The sequence below is a fragment of the Vanrija pseudolonga genome, chromosome 5 (genome assembly GCF_020906515.1).
Source record: "Vanrija pseudolonga chromosome 5, complete sequence".
NCBI classification, from domain to species: Eukaryota; Fungi; Basidiomycota; class Tremellomycetes; order Trichosporonales; family Trichosporonaceae; genus Vanrija; species Vanrija pseudolonga.
The window spans coordinates 1904265-1925803 of NC_085853.1; the positions used below are offsets into that span (position 1 = coordinate 1904265).

General features: G+C 64.0%; 10 protein-coding genes across 11 annotated transcripts; 5 read left to right on the forward strand and 5 right to left on the reverse strand.

Moving 5' to 3' along the window:
• Nucleotides 1-203: 203 nt before the first annotated feature.
• DSK1 (Diatom spindle kinesin-1) lies at nucleotides 204-2165 on the forward strand (the record flags this gene model as incomplete). The annotated part of the gene is made up of 3 exons (XM_062773946.1): nucleotides 204-516; nucleotides 562-1488; nucleotides 1545-2165. Exons 1-3 carry the CDS (start codon nucleotides 247-249, stop codon nucleotides 2163-2165), a joined length of 1818 nt encoding a protein of 605 aa, XP_062629930.1. The 5' UTR covers nucleotides 204-246.
• Nucleotides 2166-2296: 131 nt separating this feature from the next.
• RDO1_0 (Glyoxalase domain-containing protein RDO1) lies at nucleotides 2297-2767 on the reverse strand (the record flags this gene model as incomplete). Its single annotated transcript, XM_062773947.1, has 1 exon — nucleotides 2297-2767. One exon carries the CDS (start codon nucleotides 2765-2767, stop codon nucleotides 2297-2299), a length of 471 nt encoding a protein of 156 aa, XP_062629931.1.
• A 1446-nt stretch (nucleotides 2768-4213) lies between these two features.
• On the forward strand, nucleotides 4214-5447 carry LOC62_05G007425 (uncharacterized protein; the record flags this gene model as incomplete). The annotated part of the gene is made up of 3 exons (XM_062773948.1): nucleotides 4214-4242; nucleotides 4293-4996; nucleotides 5038-5447. The coding sequence occupies 3 exons, from the start codon at nucleotides 4214-4216 to the stop codon at nucleotides 5445-5447; spliced, it is 1143 nt and encodes a 380-aa protein (XP_062629932.1).
• Nucleotides 5448-6167: 720 nt separating this feature from the next.
• LOC62_05G007426 (uncharacterized protein) lies at nucleotides 6168-7816 on the forward strand. Its single transcript, XM_062773949.1, has 6 exons — nucleotides 6168-6428; nucleotides 6474-6538; nucleotides 6575-6636; nucleotides 6671-6754; nucleotides 6810-6955; nucleotides 6996-7816. Exons 1-6 carry the CDS (start codon nucleotides 6211-6213, stop codon nucleotides 7684-7686), a joined length of 1266 nt encoding a protein of 421 aa, XP_062629933.1. The 5' UTR covers nucleotides 6168-6210; the 3' UTR covers nucleotides 7687-7816.
• Nucleotides 7817-9034: 1218 nt separating this feature from the next.
• Nucleotides 9035-10108, forward strand: pi_1 (Papain inhibitor; the record flags this gene model as incomplete). Its single annotated transcript, XM_062773950.1, has 1 exon — nucleotides 9035-10108. The coding sequence occupies one exon, from the start codon at nucleotides 9035-9037 to the stop codon at nucleotides 10106-10108; it is 1074 nt and encodes a 357-aa protein (XP_062629934.1).
• A 574-nt stretch (nucleotides 10109-10682) lies between these two features.
• On the reverse strand, nucleotides 10683-12682 carry hts1_1 (Histidine--tRNA ligase, mitochondrial). 2 transcript variants are annotated; one of them, XM_062773952.1, is made up of 4 exons: nucleotides 12142-12682; nucleotides 11672-12098; nucleotides 11038-11633; nucleotides 10683-10996 (listed from the first exon to the last, which is right to left on the reverse strand). In XM_062773952.1, the coding sequence occupies exons 1-4, from the start codon at nucleotides 12631-12633 to the stop codon at nucleotides 10778-10780; spliced, it is 1734 nt and encodes a 577-aa protein (XP_062629935.1). In that variant the 5' UTR covers nucleotides 12634-12682; the 3' UTR covers nucleotides 10683-10777. The 2 variants fall into 2 exon arrangements, with proteins under 2 accessions (XP_062629935.1, XP_062629936.1); XM_062773951.1 differs by having other exon boundaries at nucleotides 11038-11648.
• Nucleotides 12683-12884: 202 nt separating this feature from the next.
• Nucleotides 12885-15323, forward strand: SPBC29A3.09c (putative ABC transporter ATP-binding protein). The gene is made up of 5 exons (XM_062773953.1): nucleotides 12885-12934; nucleotides 12986-14095; nucleotides 14134-14973; nucleotides 15020-15199; nucleotides 15246-15323. Exons 1-5 carry the CDS (start codon nucleotides 12911-12913, stop codon nucleotides 15285-15287), a joined length of 2196 nt encoding a protein of 731 aa, XP_062629937.1. The 5' UTR covers nucleotides 12885-12910; the 3' UTR covers nucleotides 15288-15323.
• Nucleotides 15324-15463: 140 nt separating this feature from the next.
• On the reverse strand, nucleotides 15464-17038 carry LOC62_05G007430 (uncharacterized protein; the record flags this gene model as incomplete). Its single annotated transcript, XM_062773954.1, has 2 exons — nucleotides 15464-16156; nucleotides 16193-17038. 2 exons carry the CDS (start codon nucleotides 17036-17038, stop codon nucleotides 15464-15466), a joined length of 1539 nt encoding a protein of 512 aa, XP_062629938.1.
• A 491-nt stretch (nucleotides 17039-17529) lies between these two features.
• On the reverse strand, nucleotides 17530-19206 carry LOC62_05G007431 (uncharacterized protein; the record flags this gene model as incomplete). The annotated part of the gene is made up of 2 exons (XM_062773955.1): nucleotides 17530-18853; nucleotides 18890-19206. The coding sequence occupies 2 exons, from the start codon at nucleotides 19204-19206 to the stop codon at nucleotides 17530-17532; spliced, it is 1641 nt and encodes a 546-aa protein (XP_062629939.1).
• A 514-nt stretch (nucleotides 19207-19720) lies between these two features.
• Nucleotides 19721-21081, reverse strand: LOC62_05G007432 (uncharacterized protein; the record flags this gene model as incomplete). Its single annotated transcript, XM_062773956.1, has 3 exons — nucleotides 19721-20569; nucleotides 20608-20881; nucleotides 20918-21081. The coding sequence occupies 3 exons, from the start codon at nucleotides 21079-21081 to the stop codon at nucleotides 19721-19723; spliced, it is 1287 nt and encodes a 428-aa protein (XP_062629940.1).
• Between the last annotated feature and the right edge of the window lie 458 nt (nucleotides 21082-21539).

Genomic DNA, 21539 nt, shown 5'->3' on the forward strand with positions numbered 1-21539 from the left:
CCTGTGCATACGCCTGACGCGCCTGGTGCGTGCTAGACGTTGGATCAAGCATGGAGCCAGAGAGTGTACTGCGTAAGGTGCTTGCTGCCCCGCGTGGTGCGTCGGCCTAGTGCGATAAGTGCAACGCGGAAGGGGCCCAAACGCGCGTCATGCGGCCAAGTGGAGGAGGCGTGTAGTGTTGGCGTGTTGTCCGTCCAACTCGACTAAGAGCCACCGTCTTGCCTTGTTGTCCACTCCGCGCACACAATGGAGCAGTTCCTAATCGACAACACGGCGCGATACCGGGACCTGGTATCCGCGCACAACCTCAAGGCGCGCACTGAGAGCCTGAACACGACGCTGGACGCTGCACCCGACAATGACATTACGATCGCGGCGCGGATCCGCCCGCTGCTCGACGACGAGGTCGAGAGCGGGCAGGTCGAGGGCGTGCTCCTCCGTCCTGGGTCGGGCGGCACGGTCGACCTGCACGAGATGCGGCGGCCGGTCAAGCCGACGGCGCCGTTGACGCTGAGCGTGGGTAGCGGAGGCTGCGGCGTGACATTTACTGATGTCCCCTAGTCCTCGTCCTACGCCGTCGACCGCGTCTTCGGGCCCGAGAGCACAAGCGACGACATCTACGCGCGCCTCGTGCGCCCGCTCGTTCCGTGGGCGTGGAGCGGCGGCGTGTCGACGCTCTTCGCGTACGGGCAGACGGGGTCAGGCAAGACGTTTACCGTGTCGGCGCTCGAATGCCTGATTGCGCAGACGCTCTTCTCGTCCGAGCTCGAGGGGGACCGCGACGTGTTTATTTCCGTGATCGAGCTGGCGGGCAAGTCAGCGTTCGACCTGCTGTCGTCGCGCAAGCCCGTGTCGATCCTCGAGGACTCGTTCGGGTCGACGCATTTCGCGGGCGCGAGCGACGTGCGGGTCGGCAGCGCCGATGCGCTGCTCGCGCAGATCGAGGCCGCGGCGGCGTTCCGGCGCACCGAGCCGACGCTGAAGAACGCGACCAGCTCGCGCAGCCACGCGATCTGCAAGATCCGCCTGGTGAACCGCGCGCTGCCGCAGGCCGACGAGGGCGTGCTGTACCTCGTTGATCTGGCCGGGTCCGAAGCAGCGCGCGACAAGGCCGCGCACAGCGCCGAGCGGATGAAGGAGGCGCGCGAGATCAACACGAGCTTGTCGGTGCTGAAAGACTGCATCCGCGGCCGTGCGAGCGTCGACATCACCGCGCCAAACAACAAGCCAGGCTACGTGCCCTTCCGCCAGAGCCCGCTCACGCGCGTGCTCAAGCACGTGTTCGACCCGGCCGCCGAGCGCGCGTGCAAGACGCTCGTGGTGGCGTGCATCAACCCGAGCTTTCTCGACGTCGGCGCCAGCAAGAGCACGCTGCGCTACGGCGCGCTGCTGAAGGGCACGCCGCCAAAGCCGCAGGTGGTCAAGTATGATCCCGCCCGCCCGAGCAGCTGGGACAATGCGCAGCTGCGGTCGTGGGTGGGGAAGAGTGTGAGTTGGGTTGGGGGGCGAGCGGTGTGAAGCAAGCAAGCTGACCCCCGCAACAGTCTGGCACGCCTGCCGTCGACGCAGCCATCCTCGCGCCCACCGAGACCGGCAAGCAGCTCCTCAGCCTCCCCGCGCCCGAGTTCATCACGCGCTGCCTCAAGACCCCCGGTGTGAGCGCCGAGCAGGCGCACGCCTTCCAGTCCAAGTTCTGGGGGATGCACATTGACTCTGCGCGCGCCGTGGTGTTCAAGAAGAGCAGTGGCAAGTCGACGCCCACGCCAAACGGTGCCGACGGCGACGTTGGTGCTGACTCCAACGACGGCGTCAAGGCTATCAACGGGTACATGGACAAGCTGAGCCAGGGGCTGTGCAGCGCCGACGCGGACCCCGAGCGCTCATCGCAGCCGTTCAAGACGCGCCTACGCCCAGGCATGGTCGTGAGCTGGAGCCCGCCCGAGGGGCTGCGCGGCGTGCCCCACCTCCCCGGGCGCAACCTCGCCATCCTGCTCGCGCCTGCCGGCGACGGCGAGTACACGTGCGGCATGGTCGCGCCGGCCGTGCTGCCGGGCGCGTTCGAGGTGTTTGTGTGGCAGCAGTTCCCTGCGGCCGTCGACCGGATGATTGCCGAGGTCATCCTCGAGTACGACGTCGGGTCGCGGTACTACTACGAGACGGTGTAGGCGTGGGCAGCGAGTAGAGTGTTTAGATCTTCGTACAGCTAGTTGTCTAGAGCATGCATACAGGGTGTAATTAGCTATGCGGCGTAGTTTGCGAGTCTGGGCCAGGTCAGCCACACCCGCCGAGACTGTGCTCACTCGACGACGTTGCCGTCTGGATCCCGCACGTAGATGCTGCACAGCTCCCCGGCGGCGCCGACACGCCGCACAACGCGGCCATCACAGAGCACGCGAATGCCGGTGCGCTCGAGGCGGGCCTTGACCTCTGCGACGGGCTCCGCAACGACGACACACACGGCCGCGGCGCCAGGCCGCGCGAACACGGCGCTGGGGGGCTCGAGCTCGATGTCTGGCGGCTCGGCGGCGCCGTTCCGCGGGCCGAGGGGCGACAGCGGGTCGTACTCTCTCAGCTCTATGCGCGAGGCGCCAAACTCGAGCGCGTGGGTAGCTGCTGGCGTCGACGCCGCGACGTACCGCATCCCCAGGCGCGCGTAGAATGCGATCGTGCGCGGGAGCGAGTTGACGACCAGCACCGTGTGGTCTAGCGCCTGTGCCGTGCAGATGTTGCTTGCTGTTAGGGCGTACTGGAACGGCGTGAGGATCATCGTGGAGGGGAAGAGGACATGCTGGGCACGACGCTCATGGCGAGGTGGAGCGCGTTTTACATCTTGTTGAGCGTGGTCCGTCGCGACGTCCGGTCGTGCCGGCCGGCGTCGATACCTGGCCGAGCTGTCGCTCCCGAGGTTAGCTCGGCCCCTCGGCCCCGCGACGTCAGAGCCGTTATCGTCGGAGCATGTGTAGGCCTTTCCTGCTCGGACAGTGCCGGTTGCTGCGGAGACTGGCCGCGGTGCGCGTCGAGTCGAGGGAGGGAGGGTGAGGGGATGATGGACTTGGAGTGGCTCGTCGGCTGCGTCGGCTTGCGGCGGCTTGGCGGCTGATGATCTGCTGAACCAGTCTGAAACTCGCGCACCACAGCTGGGTGGGTGTGGCACTCGTCGACTGACCCTGCAGCCTGTAGCCACGCCCAAGCCGCCGAGTCTCGTCGCCACCGACATGACTTTTGCATCATGGTCGACACAAACAACCACTACTCTGGGGAGAAGCACCCTCGCGTGCTTCCACTCTGCGCTCACCGCCGGCCCCAGTCACATGCACCACACAAAGCATCTTCCCCACAGCCCCATGATTTTGGCGCCTGGCGTTGGCGCTGGGCGAGGCGATCTGTGGGCTGGCCGTGCCTGAGAAGCAGGGTGGTGGTGGTTGTTGTTGTTGGCGCCGTGTTGTTGTTGTTGCCTTTGCGTCTGCTCCAAGAAGGTCGGGGCTTGGCATGTCATGGATCTCGTGCGCTTGTTGAGTCGAGGTTGGGGCCATGCTGCTTGCATTGCTACCAGGTGGGGCACAGACAATGGCTGGGGCGGCCGCGACTGACTGACAGACATGTGCAGTGGCGCAGGCGTCGTGCCCACCACCAACCCAGAATGAGCCCAGGCGTATCGGCCTTGACCGACATCTTGTCGCTGTTGCCACCAAGACAAAAGGAAGACGAAGGGGATGGGGATTGGGGCACTGACCCCACGAAAACTCGCACGGCCCTTTGGCGGCTCTGTGACAGCGGCGGCGACGACGACGGCGGCGGCGGATTGGGGGCGATATCCCGACGCAACCAGACGAGACGCGCCCCGCTTTCAGTCGACACACACACACACACACACTTTCGCTCTCAACTGCCCCAAAGCTTTGGTCTCGCCGAACGCAAAGAGTCAAACGACGACGGCAACATCGACTGTCACTGCATGCGTTCGGCCTGTCTGTTCCCCCCAACGTCTGTCCACACCGACTTCATATACCCCTTTCCACCTCCCTGCTCTGCTCTCCTCTCTCCTCTCATCATTGTCCTCTCTCATCGTCACATCCCCCCAACCTGTCACACACTCGCACAACAACATCACCTCACTCGCACTGCGCCACTACCCCCGACGACGACGACTATATCACTCGGTAATAGACTCTACCACCCCTTTCATCATCCCCCACCACCTACAACCAACAACATGCGCACGACTTCTCTCACCCCTCGCCAGTGAGTCACGACGAAGCACACCGCCCGCACACACTGACCACACCACCCAGACCCCGCGGCCAGTCCCCGAGCCCGGTGGCCGCCAAAATTCAACAACAACCTCCACCCACGCCCGGCCCCAGCTCCCACAAGCCCACCGCCGCTGTTGCGCCCTTTGCCGCCCGTAGCCTTGTCCGCGCCGCGCCGGCCATTACCGTCAGCGAGTTAGACCACGAGAGTGCGTGGGGTGACGATGAGGGCTCCGAGTTTGGCGACGGCGCCTCCGAGGCGAGCTTTTACTCCCTTGCGCACGAGTGCGGCGTCAATTGCGCGTGCAGCGACACGGACGGTGACAGTGTGGCGACAGTGCTTGACACGCCGGACCTCACCATCCCCAGTCCGACCGCCACCATCACCAGCCTGCCCGAGGACGACACCCCAAAGAAGGACGAGGTTTCTGTGGGGTGGTCTCAGAAGAGCTGGGGAACTGCCTCGTGCCCCCCCCGCAACCCCACATCGACCGATCAGAAGAGCGAGTACGGCCTGCTCTCCAACCACGCCCGGAAGCAGCTCGAGGACCTCGGGCCAGATTGGAAGCCCGACTGGGCCAAGGTGCACCAGCCGGTCACCCCACTCGACCCCACGTCGCCAGAGTTTGAGGACCTTCTGGTCCGCGCGTGGGTGGCCATCCACGACAGATGGAAAGCCAAGGTCGCCGAGGCCACCCGCAGTCTGAGCCACTACACCCCGTTCATGCTCTCCCAGTCCACCGAACGTGAGTGGTGTCTGGTGTGGGGCCGACCACTGACCCCGCAGCCCAGGAGATCACCCTCCGCATCATTCACATGTGGATCGATGTGTGTGACAGCGTCGACAACCTCGCGGTGATCGCCTCGTACCTCTGGTTCGATGAGGCGGGCAAGCTGCCACCCTCGCCACCTGGGCACGCGGAGTACGACGCCGCCGGCGAGGCGAGCGCGACGACGCCTCGCTACCCCAAGCTCCAGCAGGCCAAGCGCGACTACCCCGTCCCACACTGGGCGTTCGAGGACGGCGCCGAGTACATCATGAAGCGACAGAGCCCGGTTTACTCGATCACGTCGTCGCCACGCATCCCCCCGCGCATCCTCCGCCGCTTGCTCGACGGCGACATTCCGGACGCCCGCATCTACTACCCCCTGTGGGTGCCGCCCCAGACCAAGTCCAGTTGGCTGTGGTGGTTCTAGGAGAGGATAGGAGTAAATGGACAGTCAGAAGTAAGGACACTCGAGAAAGAGAGTATTAGCCTGCATGGTGGCGACATTATAAGCAACATGGCCCCGCATCAGCAACCCCACAGCACGGGGCCGAACCAAACAACAGCACAATAACAACAACAACACAACGCATTCACAAGTCGCGCACGAGCCGCGCATCACATGCCCCCCACATCGCATGCCCCAGTATCCTGTCTCTGCATGCCCGATAATATGTACCTTGTATGCAGCCTCGTAACTGTCACCGAGTGGTGGACAACCCATTGTGGCGGGGGGAAATGCCTCACCAAGATCGGCGAGGTATGTCGTCACCACAGGGGGCGGTGACGGCGCGTCGTATTCCTCGGGGCGGAGCGGAGCAGCGATATGCACAGTCGGCAGCAAGCAAGTCGTCCTGGTGATGTCCCCTGGTGACTGTTTGCAGGCAGTGTGACAGTCACTGGGCCTCACCCAGCCGATCTTGCCGACGACTCCGTCGAGATCCATTTCCGCCACCGCCTCGTGTATTAATAGCCCAGTGGCCAGTGGGTCAGATGTTGTTGCGACTCGACCCACCACGGCCTGCCCACCAGCCAGTGGCTCGCAGCAAGCAGTGCACGAGCGCGATTAAGACCTTGTCAAGGGGTCCCGATACGCGCCGAGGATAAGAGCGGCGTGCGGGGCAGGTTGTCGGGGTATCATCAACACCAACACCAACACTAACACTGTTCACCTCAACCCCCAACCACCCACCATGGGCCTCTTCAGCTCGCTCCGCTCCAAGCCCGACCCGGAAGCCCTCGAGGCCGAGATATCCCGCCTCGAGGCCCTCCGGTGGCCCGACGACGCCTCGCGCGCCATCGTGGCCAGGTATCAGGCGACCGTCGGGCTGTCGCATGTCCGCACGGCCGACCCGCGCAAGTACCTCAAGTACCTTGACACGGGGTACTTTGAGCCGATCCCGACGGCGTGGTGGGTGCCTACAGTAACGCTGGTGACAAGCTGACGCACACCCAGGGCAAACTCGCCGGCGAGCCCGCTCTGCCAGCCTTGCTTTGGCCAGTGGGACGACGAGGGGGAGAGTGGGTGTGCTGAGCGCGCTTGGTCGCTGACGGCAGAACGGCTGTACTGGACGCTCAACCAGGCGCGCCACCACGGAGTGCCGCAGCTGTCGTTCATGGTGCGTTGGCTGGTGGGGGCGAGCTGACACGCAGCGCCCGAGCGAGATTGCAGAGCAGCGTATGGCGCGCGAGAGGATGCGCCGCGCGAGGGCTATTGACCCGCGGTACGCGAGCCGGGTGAGCAGGATGTGCTGGGGTAGACTGGTGGTGGCGAGCTGACGACCTTCGCCAGTACGACGCCTTCCTTGGCCAGTATGGCCGCAAGGGATACTCGAAGCAGGTTCCCGCGGCGCCGCTGCACCGCGAGTTTGTCGACCTGGGCAAGAGCCACCCCGGCGGCGGTGGCATCGACACGATGCTCATGATTGATGTGTCTGGGTGGGTGTGGCGCGGGGTCTGCTACGATGCTGACTTGCAGCTCTATGGGCTGGGATCACTACCGCGACGGGTTCGAGCAGCCGCGGCACATTGACGTGGTGCACTCTATCCTCGGGCGGGCAGTGCACCACACGACCCCGCGCGACCACTACACTGCTGGCGGCGAGGCAGGGATCGGCGTCGTGACGTTCTCGACGTACGGGCGGTACGTCGGCAAGCTGTCCGAGCGCAACTTTCCCACCATGTGGTCCGACATCCAGAACTCGGTCGGCGGGGGCACGCAGGTCATGGCCGGCTGGCAGAAGGTGAAGCAGCTGCACTTTGAGCGGCACGGCCAGGCGGCCGGCGCGACCTGGCACCACACGTACGGGTGGCAGGCGCCCCCCGGAATGGTCAAGCTCAGCCTGCTCGTGCTGCTCGACGGCGAAGCGAACGACATGGACGAGTGGGAGCTCGAGCTGCTCTCCGAGTCGTGGGCGTACGTCACGATTCTGCTGATTGGGCGCGACGGCTGCCCCCAGCACCACCGGCACGCGAACGAGCTCGAGCGCGTGTCCCGCGCCAACCCCCACATCCAGTTCTTCGACTGCCAGGGCCGCATGTGCGAGCGCCTGCTGCTGCACGACGTGCTCCAGGCGCTGTACCCCGCCCAGCCGGTCAGCGACGCCGAGATCCTCGACCCGAAGTACGACCACCCGCCGCCTGCGTACACGCCGTATGCGAAGGCATGAGCCGGCCGAGGACGAGCCGAAGGCGAGTCCGAGGAGCACGAAGTGACGCCAGGGAAGACGACGAAGTAGAATGACGTCTGTGTGTATTCTGTTTTGAGAAGTAATTCTATGCATGTAGCTTGTAGGCTGGTGAGTCGTGCGTGTGGTGAGTGCCACTGCGGGCAGGGTGAGTGACTGGTGGGCCGTGTGGGTCGGTCGTGGTCCGTGATCGAGTGACTGCCACCAGTCGATGCGGACGTCATGTCGGCGGCCACTTGGCTTCATCCCCCGAGAGAGAGGCCTCGTCCTCTCGGCGGACCCCTCCGCCACAGAGCTCGTCGACCGCCGACGCAAGCACCACCGAGCAGCGAGCACCCTCATAAGTAACAGCCGTGGCCAACGTGTGGAGACGGGCCGAGGCCACGCCCAAGGGCAGCAGCCGCGGTGACTGCGATTCTGGGGTGAGTCCTGCACCAACAGCCGGGCCGACGCCACAGCGGCGAGCGACGTGTTCGCGACTTGGCCGCTGGTGCTACCTCCTTTACATATCATGTCTGTTTGCTTCTCTGCCCCTGCGAGTGACCTTCTCGACCCCAACCATGTATATAGGCCGCACCCCGTCGTCCCGAAGCCAGCCAGCGAGCCAGCACCCGCAGCCGGGCCTTGTCTTGCACCAGTGCGCAGGAATAGCAATGGCGCGGACTAGTTTCCCGGGGGTGGAGGGAGCAGCTCGACGCGCCGCGAGTTGACTCACTCAGGGCCAACCCCTAAATTCTGGCCTGGTGCTGCTGGCCTGGCCGCGTCGTAGTCTGGCGTTGTTCGCTCGCGCGCGTCGCCAGCCAAGGCGCTGTAAATAGCGACAATTGGTACCCGGCACGGCACGGTCAAGCAAGTGTGTCCCTGATGCCCCCGATTCCTGGTCGTCGAGGTGTCTCGCGGTCTCGCTTGCTCGCTGCCAGTGTTTACAACTGTTGCTGTGCAGATTAACCCTTGCAATACAGGGCAACATGCACCAAGCTGGCCGCCGCACGCCCTGCAGCGCGACTGGACCACTCTGTGCCGATCTGCCTGGGCCTGTGCTTTCGTCGTCACTGTTTCGGTCGGCGCCAGGGAAGGGCCAAGGGGCATCTTTAGCCAAGTTGAGTGACTGCGGCATACCTTTCCTACCTTTGTATTCCTGGCACTTGTGGGCTGCGGCCACCACGACCTTCCTTTAAACAAGGCCATTAAACGTGCATGCACATTCTCCTTCTCCATTGCTCACCTTCCCTTCCCTTCACTCACTCGCTGTCCGTGTAAAACGAGCTCGACGCTCACTGCCACCCTCTCTACACACACCACAGTCGTTTGTCCCTCGCCTTCCCCCGCCATGCTCTTCTCTTCCCTCCTCGTCGCCGCCGTCGCGGCCTCGGCCGCCCCCATCGCCAAGCTGCAGCAGCGCGAGCCCACTGGCTGGGCGAGCAAGCTCGAGCCCTACGACACGTACCACGTCCGCTACGTCGCCCTCGGCTGCTCAAAGCAGCACAACACGCAGTTCTTCACCGACTGCTGCCACCCGCTCAAGAACGGCACCGACCTGTCCTCGCGCCCGTCCTACTGCACGCCCAACGCGACCGCCCTCGCCTCGGCCTCGGCCCGTATCGCCAAGCAGAGCGGCGCTACCACCGCTCCCCTTCCTTCGGCCTCGGACGACGCCGACGACGAGTACTGCTCCGACGCCGCTCCCTCCAACTCGGGCGCCCCTGCCCCCTCGGCCGCCGTCGGCACCCCGCTCAACGCCCCCGCGCCTTCCCCCGCCCCTACCACCTCGGCTGCTGACGCCCAGGCCACCCCCGACGCCTCGTCCTCGTCTACCACCACCACCGAGGCTGCCCCTTCGTCCACCACTACCACCGACGCCGCCCCCTCGTCGTCGCCTACCGCCGAGGCTGACTCGGCCTCGTCGGCCATTGACAACAACGAGGCCTTTGCCGCCGCCGCTGCGCCCACGCCGTCGTCGTCCTCGTCGGACAAGAAGGAGGCCCCTACCCAGGCGCCCTCGTCCTCGACTACCACCACCACGGACCAGCCCCAGCCTACCTCGGCCGCTCCTACTCAGGGCGGTGGCGGCGGCGGCTCGGGCCAGACCTACGGCGACGCCTACGCCACCTTCTTCTACCAGAACGGTGTCGCCGGTGCCTGCGGCACCGTCCACTCGGACTCGGACGCCATCGTCGCCATCGACACCAACGGCTGGTGGCAGAACACTGGCCAGGTCTCGGACCTCTGTGGCCGCCAGGTCCGCATCACCCGTGTCTCGGACGGCCGCCAGGTGACCGCCACCATCGCCGACGCCTGCCCCACCTGCGACACGAACAACTCGCTCGACCTCTCGGTCGGTGCCTTCAACCAGATCGCCACCCCCGCCGAGGGCATGGTCGGCATCACCTGGCAGTTCATCTAAACTGTCGATGATCAAACCGACAGCGTGACGGCCGTCGCGGGTGTCTCACCTTCGCCGACGATCCCGTCACACCCACCACCCCCTCTCCCCATCGGCTGCGCCTTTGGGCTAGAACCCTGTGAACTCTTTGTCACTCTGTTCTCATCTCCGTTTCATATCTCCCTTCCTGTCGTTCTTTCCCTCTTCACGGTCGCGTATTCCTGCGCGCCCCAGGCTCATCCGTAGCTCTCCAATGTCTTCATTCTAATGGCGGCTGGCAACAGTCGAGCACGTTGGGGTGAACTGCGGGAGTCTGGGCTGGCGTCGTTCAGCTGCGCCGCACACGCCAGACGCAGTAGTATGCATGGATCCGGTATCCACCTGTCGATAAATTTAGAGGCGCAGTAAAGGGTGCAAGGGGAAGGAGGACTGCGCGTGTTCGCTTCGCTGCCACTTTGGTTGCCTGTTTTAGGTTTTGTGTGGCAATCGGTTGACCATCCGGCAGCGAGGCTTCGTGGGCGTGTTTACGATCTGAACAAGGTCGCCGCATCAGAACCTGCAGTCGCAGAAGATCAGGCAGACGCTGACCCAAAGCCGCCCTCTACAATATGTGCATGCTGGCACCCAGAGATGCTCCTCGATGCCACTCAATGCTACCTACTCAGTCTGCTATGTACAATATCGCGCGGCCTAACCGAGGCGAGCCTTGAGGTACTCGACAACGTTGTCAAGCGACACCTCCTCACCATTGTCGGCACCCGCGGCGCGCTCGATACCCTGCTCCTTGATGCGCACGACACCCTTTTCCAACTCGGCGGGCGCGAGGATCGCCACGAAGCGCACCTGGTCGTCGGCAGCCTGCGCCCACTGGCGCTCGGCCTTGGGCTTGGCCTTGTACTGGTACTCGGCCTGGGCGGGTTAGCTTCATCCGCACATGACTCTAAACCCACCTTGATGCCGGCCTCCCAGAGTTTCCGGGCAAGCTTCATGCGCTCAGGGAGGAGACCCTCCTTGCCGAGCGAGAGGATGAACACGTCCGTCTCCTTCTCGCGGGGCTTGGCGGCCTCTGCCCGGCGGCGCTGCTCGAGAATGGCGTACACACGCTCAACGCCGATCGACACACCAACACAGGGCACCTTGTCACGCTTGGAACCAGCAGCCTCGGCAAACATGTTGACGAGGTTGTCGTAACGACCACCGGCGGCAATCGAGCCGACACCGACGGTGCTCTCGTCGACGCCGTCCTCGTTGACAGTCGCGCTCTTGGCAGCCTTCTTGCCCTTGCCGGCGGCGGCGGGGGCAGCAGCATCGGCAGCGGCGGGGGCTGGGGGAGCCGAGCCCTCAACAATCGCCTCGTAGATGATGCCAGTGTAGTAGTCGAGGCCACGGGCGAGCGACATGTCAAAGCTGATCTTGTCGAGGACACCGAAAGCGTGCTCAAGGTAGTCGAAAAGAAGGGCAATGTCGGCAAGGCCCTCCTTGGCCGAGGCGATGGTGTTGAGCTTCTCGTCGGCCTGGAGGGTGGCGAGGACCTCACGTCCCTTGCCTAAAACCGTCAGGACTGTTCAATGCTGGTTGACTCACCCTTGAGGCCAACATACTGGCCGATACGGTCAGCGACGGCCTCATCGAGACCCTTCTCAACAGTCATCTCCTTCTTGACATCAGCCCAGGGGAGCTTGTCGAGCTTGTCGACAGCAGACGAGATCGCGCGGGTCTTGTCCGCAGGGACACCGGCAAGCTCAAAGATACCGTCAAGGATTTTGCGGTGGTTGAGCTTGATGGTGAACTCTCCAACGTCGAGGGCAGTGAGGGCCTCGATCAAAATGTAGAGGATCTCGGCATCGGGGACCATGGGGTCGTAGGTTCCGGCAATGTCAAAGTCGCACTGGTAGAACTCGCGCATGCGGCCCTTGGACATGACGGGCTGGTCACGGCGGTAGACCTTGGCGATGTGGTAGCGCTTCATCGACGTGACGCCGTTCATGGCGAGGTAGCGCGCGAAGGGGACCTATCGCTGTCAGAATACTGCAGCCCGAAAGCTTTCGACTCACAGTGAGGTCATAGCGAAGCGAGCACAGTTCACCACCCTGGTCCTGGAGGTCGTAGATGAGCTTCGAGTCCTCGCCGTACTTGCCCGCGAGGATCTCCTTGAGCTCAAAGACGGGCGTGTCAATGACCTCGCCACCGTGCTTGGCAAAGATGCCCTCGAGAGTAGCAAAGATCTTCTTGCGGAGGAGGGCGGCCGCGGGCTTGTGGTCAATGGTACCCTTGGGCACCTTGAGCTGGAAGCCGGCGGGGCCGTCCTTCTTGTCCTTGGACTGCTGGGCCTTGAGGGCCTTCATCTCCTCGACTTCCTTGGAGGCATCCTGCTTGGCGACCTTGAGAGCCTTGATCTTGTCCTGCAGCTCCTTGATACGCTCGTCGACGGACGCCATGGTGGAGAGAGAGGATCGGGGGATGAGGTGAGGGCGGAGGGAGAGGGTGGCTGTCGGAGCGGCGGGGATTCTCAGGCTTATTGCGCGTAGTGGTGAGCGCTTAAGCATGCAGTTGTGATGGGGGTAGTTGTTGCTGTTGAGTCGATGTTGCAGCTCGTCGTTGTCGATCCCATCCGAGTCTCACCTCACCCATCTCGACTAGCTCGTAGGAGGGAGTGCCGGCCCAAAAAGTCGGCAACCGCTGGGTGCAGCTTGGTTGAAACAATTTGCTTCCGCCCATCACTGCCCAGGCTCTCGGCTCCGCGGTGGAGACGATGCTCAACCTTCACGAAAAGTGCATCAGTGCAGCCTCCATCAACCATCTTGACACCTCCAGTGCTTCAAAATGGCGGCCATCGCTTCGGATATCGTGAGTAGAGAGGCTTGTGGCCGAACTGAGCTCGACTGACACCCGTCCCAGCGCAAAACCTTCCCCCAGACCGACGAGGTTGTCGTCGACTACATCTCGGGCCTCGTCGATGATGAGGACGAGGAGGTCGACGACATTGTCGAGATGACCCGGGGCATGCTTCAGGGTGGTCCCTCGAGCAGCAACAACAAGGCGCTCAACGACTTCATGGACCGCCTCATCAAGTACCTCGAGTCGCAGTCGTCCAAGCGTGTTCGCCGCGCGACCACGGCCACTCGTCTCGACAAGACGGTCGACATGCGCTCGCAGAAGATGTCGGCGACCATCGCCATGAGCGGCACTGTCGACCTCGACAGTGTCAACAAGGGCCAGGCCTCGCGTGTCGACATGGCCAAGCTCGCAAAGGCCGAGGCCAAGCTCAAGGCCAAGATCGAGAAGCGCTCCCGCCGCACGCTCTACGAGGGCTCCAAGCTCATCGAGATGCAGAAGAAGCAGGAGAGCTACGAGGAGATGTTCATGAAGGTCAACCCCCTCGACCTCTCGGGCGCCGCCAAGGGCAAGTCCAAGGACATTCACCTTCCCAACATCGACGTCTCGTTCGCTTCCAACCGTATCCTCTCGGGTGCGACGCTTACGATGGCCCACGGTCGTCGCTACGGTCTCATTGGTCGTAACGGTGTGGGTAAATCGACCCTCCTTCGTCACCTTGCCCTTCGTGAGGTTCCCATCCCGACCCATATCTCGATTCTCTACGTCGAGCAGGAGATTGTCGGTGACGACACGACCGCCATCCAGTCGGTTCTCAAGGCCGACGTCTGGCGTCACAAGCTCATCAGCGAGGAGGCCGAGCTCAACGCCAAGCTCGAGGTCATGGAGAAGGAGGGATTGCCCGAGGACGCCCCCGAGGCGACCAAGTCGGCGTTCAACCAGGAGCGCGACGACCTGACCCACCGTCTCGGCGAGGTCCAGAAGTCCCTGCTCGAGATGGAGGCCGAGACTGGCCCTGCCCGTGCTGCGCTACTTCTCGCCGGTCTCGGTTTCGACGAGGCCGATCAGGCGAAGCCTACCAGGGCATTCTCTGGTGGTTGGCGTATGCGTCTCGCCCTCGCCCGTGCACTCTTCGTCAAGCCCGACCTTCTCATGCTCGACGAGCCGTCCAACGTGAGTACTGCAGCTTCTAACCGTGCTGACAATTCCAGATGTTGGACCTCAACGCCATTGCCTGGTTGGAAGACTACCTGCAGACTTGGCCTGGTACCATCCTCGTCGTCTCGCACGACCGAGCATTCCTCGACGCCGTCGCGACCGACATTGTGCACCAGCACTCGCAGCGCCTCGACTACTACAAGGGCAACTTCTCCCAGTTCCACGCTACGCGCGAGGACCGTCGTCTGCAGCAGAAGAAGGAGTACGAGGCGCAGCTCGCGTACCGGCAGCACCTGCAGGCCTACATCGACAGGTGGAGGTACAACGCCAACCGTGCGCCCCAGGCCCAGTCGCGTATCAAGATTCTCGAGAAGCTCCCAGAGCTCGAGCCCCCCGAGGACGACGACGAGGTCGAGAAGTTCCGCTTCCCCGAGCCCGAGAAGATCTCGCCACCGCTCCTCCAGCTCGACGAGGTCACGTTCGGCTACGTGCCCGAGAAGACCATCCTCAAGGGCATCAACATCAACGTCGACCTCGGCTCCCGTATGGCTGTTATCGGTCCCAACGGTGCAGGCAAGTCGACCCTCATCAAGCTCCTTACTGGTGCTATCCAGCCCACCAAGGGTACCTCCACCCGCAACTCACGTTGTCGTATCGCCTACTTCACCCAGCACCACATGGACCAGCTCGACGGTGACATGACGTCCGTCCAGTTCCTGCAGCACAGGTTCCCTGGTCAGACTGAGCAGGAGTACCGCTCGCACTTGGGCAGCTTCGGAATCACTGGTCTCACTGGTCTCCAGAAGATCGGCACGCTCTCTGGTGGTCAGAAGTCGCGTGTCGCCTTCAGTGTTCTCGCTTTCCTCCGTCCCCACATTCTCCTCCTCGATGAGGTGAGTATCTGCCAGGATTGCGTCACTAGCCAGCTAACACACCCAGCCTACCAACCATCTTGACCAGGAGGGTCTCGACGGTCTTGCCGAAGCAGTCAAGGCGTTCAAGGGTGGTGTCATTTTGATTTCGCACGACGAGCGCTTCATCAACGCCACGGCCGACACCCTGTGGGTGTGTGCCGAGGGCACCGTCTCCAAGTTCATGGGCGATGTTGCAGCCTACAAGGTGAGTGTGGTGTTGTGCTGGGAGGATGCCGCTGACACATCGATAGAGCTTGATTGTCAACCAGCTCCAGGCCAAGCTCAAGCCATGAGCACAGGGGTGATCAGGTGGAATCTGGATGCAGGAGTCGATTTTGAACTGGTGCTGCCATTCTGGCTCGCTGACGAACTGAGGTGCATTCTGGCTAACAGCGGATTAGGGGGACACGAGATACGCTAACAAGAGGGGCTAAGGGTACACTGCAGAGAGAGACTGAGCGGCGTGTTTTTACTTGAATGAGCGAGAGCGAGGCTTTGACTTGGGGGGAGGCGCCGAGGCGCGCGAAGGGCGACGGCGCTTCGCCACTGGCGTGTCGTCGCCGGCCTCATCCTCGTTATCCTCGTCAACCTCCTCCCGCTTGGTGGACATCGCGGCAAGCGAGGAGCCGTCGCGCGGGGGCCTGGGGGCGGGGCTGTCGCCCTCCATGCTGTCGATGAGCTCGAGGCGCTCGACCTCGGAGCGGCGCTTGCGCTTGGCGAGTGGCGGGGGCGCCGTGACCGGCTCAGCGGTGGCCGGGGTAAACGGTACCCCGGGGGGCGGGGTGCCACCTTCCTCTGCCTCGCCAATACCGAACAGCTCTCCGCCCCGGTAGTGCAAGGGTGGCGGGGGTGGGCGGCGGCGAACCTCTGGCGAGACGCCGGCAGCGCGAACGAACAGCGGGCGTTCCGGCGTGCGGACGTCGCCCGGCGAAGTCGCGTCTGTTGAGGGCTCGGACGCGGGGTGATGTGGGATGCTGAGGGGCGGGAAGGCGCGGGTGTCGGGGTTAGGTGTCATGGACACCGCGGGCTCGGAGTATGCAACGCCCGCCGTCTCCGAGCCAGCCTCGCTGACTGCCGACTCAGATGGCGGCGTCACACGGGACCCCGCGAGCCTGCCCCACGCGGCGCCAGACACCTCGCTCGAAGGGTCGGTCAGCGCGAGCTGGCGTCAGCTAGCCCAACATGCGGCGGAACTCACAATCTCGTCGCGCGTCAACGTCTCGGACAAGTGGTCTGTCGGTTCCCACGTGGGGACGTACTGACTGTCAGCGGGTCGGTAGGGGCGCGAGCTTACTGGCTCGAACGGTACGGCGCGGCCCTTTCCCTTGTCCAGCTTTGGCGGGTTGGCGCGGTCGAAGACGCGCTCGGGGTTGAAGTCAAACACGCCGCCATAGTCGGGGTCATATTCGACCTTGTAGGCAGCCTCGTCAAAGTCGTCGTCACAGCGAAGGACCTCAACCTCCTCGTCCTCGGGCGTCTCGACGCCGCTCTCGTCGGGCGAGGCCCACATCGGGCCCTCAGCCATGTCGGGCGACGGCTTATCAGCGACGGCCTGCGCGAGCTCCCCATACCGCCCGAGCAGGCACTGGAGGATGTTGGCCGCGTCCGCGCCGACGCGCTCGGCAATCACGTCGCACACGGAGACGGCGGCGTCGCGGGCCGCGCGCTGCGCCGCCTGCCGCTCGGCGTAGCTCCCCATCTCGACCATCCAGAGCTGGTGCAGCGCGTCGCTTGTACTCCGCCGCAGGCGGGCGTTGAAGGCCACGTCGGGGGACGGGAGGGAGGTCGGGCTGGGCGGGTTGCTTCGCGCGGGGAGGTCGGGGCTGGGGGAGGGGTCGCGCAGAGGCTTGCGGTCGGGGGAGGGCGTGTGCTCCCAGAACGGCTTGCGGTCGGGCTCGGGGGAGGTGGGGTCGGTGGGGGAAGGCTCGGGCGAGGTACGCTCGGCCGGGGCAGGCTCGGCGGTGGTGATGTCGGGCATGGTGTCTGAAACGCTGTGGACTGCGAGGCTGTTGGCGTTCATGAGTCGTTTGAGGAGGTACGACATGGTGCTGAGAGTACCTGTTGGGATGGAAAGAGGACCGACACTGCCGCTGCCGCCGCTCTTTAAATCGTGGAGGACCTCGACATCGACATCGTGTTGGTGTCGACCTCGCACAATGGAACGCACATTTGGAGGTGAGTTGTCGGCTGTGCCACTCACTCATTGTGCGAACAAGGCTGGTGGGACACGACCTCACAATGTGACGTGAAGAGCACAACAGCGTCACAATCACACTGCATCACTCGCTTTTGTGAGCCACGCAGCAGAGCAAGCACAAGCATCGTTGTGCGTGCACTCGTCGGACAAAGGCTCGTCGATCAGGCGGCGCGAGGCACCGCCACCCACAGAGTGTGGCGGTGACTTCACTCGGTGCCACGAAGGACGATGACAAACAACCAGTTGCATCAACCACCGAACACTGGACAAAAGCAGTCACATCCGCATCATCGCATTTATGTGGACAAAAGTTCGCAGAAAGAAACAAAGAGTCAATTCTAGTACGAGACGTACATCTCGTCAATGGGGGTCGGGCGGCGCTGGCCGCGGCCCTCGCGGCGGGGGAGGGTACGCGTCGGGGTTGCGCGGGCCTCGGAGGCTTCAGCGCCGCGTGACTTGCGGCCGCGCTTCGCCTGGGACCTGTTGAGGGGGTTGGAGGCGACCCGCTCGGCAAGGGAGGCGGGGCCAACCTTGACCACAGGAGAAACGGGCTCGGACTTGACCACGGGGAAAATAGGCTCGGTCTTGACCACTACCTCGTCTTCGTCCACCAGTGGGATGCGCGGAGGCGAGGCGGCCCGCGAGCTGCTGGGCAGCGTGGGAGACGAGGCGGCGCTGCTGCTCCTCTCACGCTTGACCCCACAGGCGCGCTTGGGCAGGCGGTCGGCGATACGGCTCTGCATGGCGGCCTCGCGGGCGATCTCCGCCTCGGCCGCGAAACGCTCCTGCTTCGCCTTGATCTCCCGGTCGCGGAGGGTGGCGGCCGACACGGCGGCCGAGAAGGTTTCAACGACGCGGGCGCCGGAAGGCATCGCGTTCTGGTGCGGGCGGTTGGCAACGGGATAGTCGCGCACCGCACGCTCGGACGCGTCGTCCTCGTCCTCGCTGCCGTCGTCGTACTTGCGCTTCGACGGGCGGGACGACGAACCGCCACCAAGGTCCTGTCGGGTGGAGGACGAGGCGTCGCTTGGACCGGGCATCACACGCGACGCGGCGGGTGTGGGGTCGCGCGACGCCGGGCGGCTGTTGCCCGTCCCGCCGTTCATGTACCCCGGAATGGTGATGCGCCTGGGTGTCGGCTCGCGGGCAGCACGAGTGGCGAGGCGGCGTTCGGCGAGCCGGGAAGGGGGGTGGTCGCACTCGTGGGTGCGGCGGTTCGCCAGTGGCGAGATGGGCTCGGGGAGGTTCAGCTTGGGCCTGCGGGCCGGAGGGACCTGGATGTCAGTGTGGCTGACGGCATTTGAACTCACGGTGTACGGCGCATGCCGGACGGCCCGGCTTCGACCTCTAGTGGGCGACTCGCGGTCCCTTGCCCAGTCGGGGTGCTCCGCCTCGGTGTTGGGAACTGGCGCGAGGCGCACGATGCGCTTGAGCGGCCAGTGGCGCGCGTACAAGATCAGCTTCTCGATCTTGTGGGCGCTGTGGTGACCAATCTTTTCCACGAGCAAGTCGGCGACCTTCGTGACCTCGTAGTCGGAGGAGTAGATGGCCTCGTTGGCGTGGAAGTCGTGGCCGATGTTGCGGAGCGTACTCGAGGTGGCATGATAGCCGAGGATCGAGTTGATGCGGTCCATGAGCTGGTTGTGCCACTCCTCGTCGAAGCTGGGGTCAGCGGTGCATGATGGGCAAGCAACTTACAGATCGTCGTGGCCGTCGGCGGGGTTCGGGGAGTCGACTGGTTCTGGGGAGCGGAGGGCGTGGGTCGGGTTGCGAAAGAGCTCTTTGGGAGAGATCCTGAGGGCAGCGGGCCAGCCGCCACCCGGCGCATAGGGGTTGGAGTTTGGGGGGCCTGGTCCGTACAGCACAGGCGGGTGGTTGGCGGGGATACCGTTGGTGGGGCTGCGGTTGGCGGGGCTATGGGGGTCTCGGCCGTCGCTCGCGGCCGAGGATATGGTCGGAGCAGAGGGACGCGCGGGGGTCTTGCCCTTCAACAAGGTGGTGATGAAACTGGCCATTCTTGCAGGTCGTGGATGGTTGGAGAAGACGAGTTGGGGCCGGAGGACAGACAGCTACCTTGATATACCTTTCGGCAGGTCACTTGCAAGGATACGTTGTGGGCGAGGTGACTCGTGAGGACGGACAATGGCACGACGGGATGGGACCGCGAGGCGTTGTTCCACCAGCGCACCCACATGCCGCATCATTGTGTGACGTGAGAGCGGCCCCCTTTGTCTGCGTCAGACAATCACTGCGCACTGCCCTCTTGGTGGCGGGTGATTGTCATCTCGGGCGATCAAAGGACGTGTGGGTGCGAGGTTGCGTAAGTCGAACATGGGCCATTGTGCTATACAAGTGCCACGAACACACTTCGAGCACAACTGGTCCCACCACCAGCGTCAACAAGCAGATTCATCGTTAAATTATACGGAGCGCAGAGAAGCAGTGACCAGCACCGCTGCAGTCAAAGCACAGTGTGAAAATTAGGGAGTCAAACAATAGCGTATCTATAAGCAAGCACAATGGGGTGGATTACTCGTACTTCTTGGGCGCGACCGACTTGGGCGCGCTGCGGCGGACCGAGGAGCCAGCGGCGACGGGAGCAGAGTCGGTAGAGGTGGAGCCAGTGGCGGGGGTGGAGCCGGACGCCGAAGCGGACGCCGACGCCTCGGGGGTGCGCGAGCGCTTGGCCTCGGGCTCGGAAGATATGGGGTTGGCCTCGTCAGTGGAGGGGTCGTCGCGCTTGCGCTTCGAGCCGGTGCTGGACGCCGGGCTGGCAGGCTCGGCCTTGACCGCGACCTCGGGGGTGGGAGTGCGCTCGACGGCCACGGGGGTGGTGGCCCGCTCAGCCTTGACCTTGACCTCGGGCTCGGGGGTCGGGGTGCGGGCGTCGGCGACGGGGGTGGCAGCGCGAGCCGTGGTCACGCGGGTGGCGCTGCGCTCGGTCTTGACGGTGACGGGCGCAGGGGCGGCGGGCGGGGCAGAGTCCGACTCGGACTCGGCCTCAGTGGAGTCGTCGGCGTCGCGCTTGAGCTTGGCGGCAGCGGCCTTCTCAGCCTCGTAGAGGGACTTGTCCTTGCACTTAAGCAGGCCGCCTCCAGCCGGCAGGATCATAAGCTTGGGGATGCGGGAGTTGGTGGCGGGGATGGGGGCAGAGCCACTGGCGGGGGTGGGACCGGCAGCGTCCGCGGCGCGCTTGCCGGGGTAGCGGCCCTTGCCCTTGCCCTCGTAGGTGAGCTCGGGCAAGGCCTTCGCCTTGGGCTCGGGCTCAGCCTCGTCCTCGGACTCGAAGTTGAACTCGCGCAGGAACGCGGCCGTGGCCTCGTCACTGTCGACCTTCGCCGGGGACGCACGGAGGGCCTTAGTGGCGAGGGGGGCACGCTGCGTGTCAGATCCGTGCGACGCAGACGGTGACTCACCTCCTCCTCGTCCTCCGAGTCAGTGATGTAAACGGCCTCGGGCTCCGAGAACATCTTGTGAGTGAGGCGGTCGATGAGGCCCATGACCTTGGGGGCAACGGCCGGACCGAAAGCGTCACCAAGGGCACGGTCCAGGTTGACAATAGTAGTCTTGCCGTTGCGCTGCGACTCCTGGAACGTGGCGGCGGTGGTCGCGGTGTTGAGCTGGTCAAGGGCGCGGTGGACCCCGCGGAGGGCACGGCGGGCCTTCTTCTCAGCCTTGGCCTTGGCCTTGCTTGATTGTCAGCGGGGCACAGGTGGTGGCACTTACCCAGTGGTGACAGTAGACTCAGCGGTGGAGTCGGCAGTGGAGTCGTCCTTGGGCTCGTCCGTGACAGTGGGGGGGGGCGAAGGGGAGGAGGCGGGTGACGAGTCTGGTGACGCGGACACGAGGCGGGCAGGGACCTCGATACCAAAGTTCTTGGCGTACGACATTGTAGGTGGATAGTATGGGGGTGGGAAGGGTTGAGTGAGCCAAAGTGGGCGAGCTACGGTGGGTGAGGTGGGTTGCGAGTTGCGAGTTGGGGGTGAGAAGGATGTGAGAGTTGGAAGTTGGTGCAGAACTGAACGGGCGAGAGGGTGATGTTTATGTATGCGTTCTGGCCTGCCCCGAGTTAGTATCAGCGGGCGTCAACTTCATGTCTGGCGACAGTGGTGACAGTCGACTGCTCGTGGCCTGATTGGAGACTTACTTGGGCCATTGTACGGAACAATGAGAGACGGCCGCCTCGCATCACGCACCCCACCATCATGCCACTCACCCTTTGTCCGCGCCACAGCGCCACCAACACGATGTCGCGTGTCGTACTAGTCCCTTTATCATATCGCGGCGATCAAGGCACGGTGGGTGCGAGATGTGGCGACCTGGTGTATGCTGACAGTCGATCCATTGT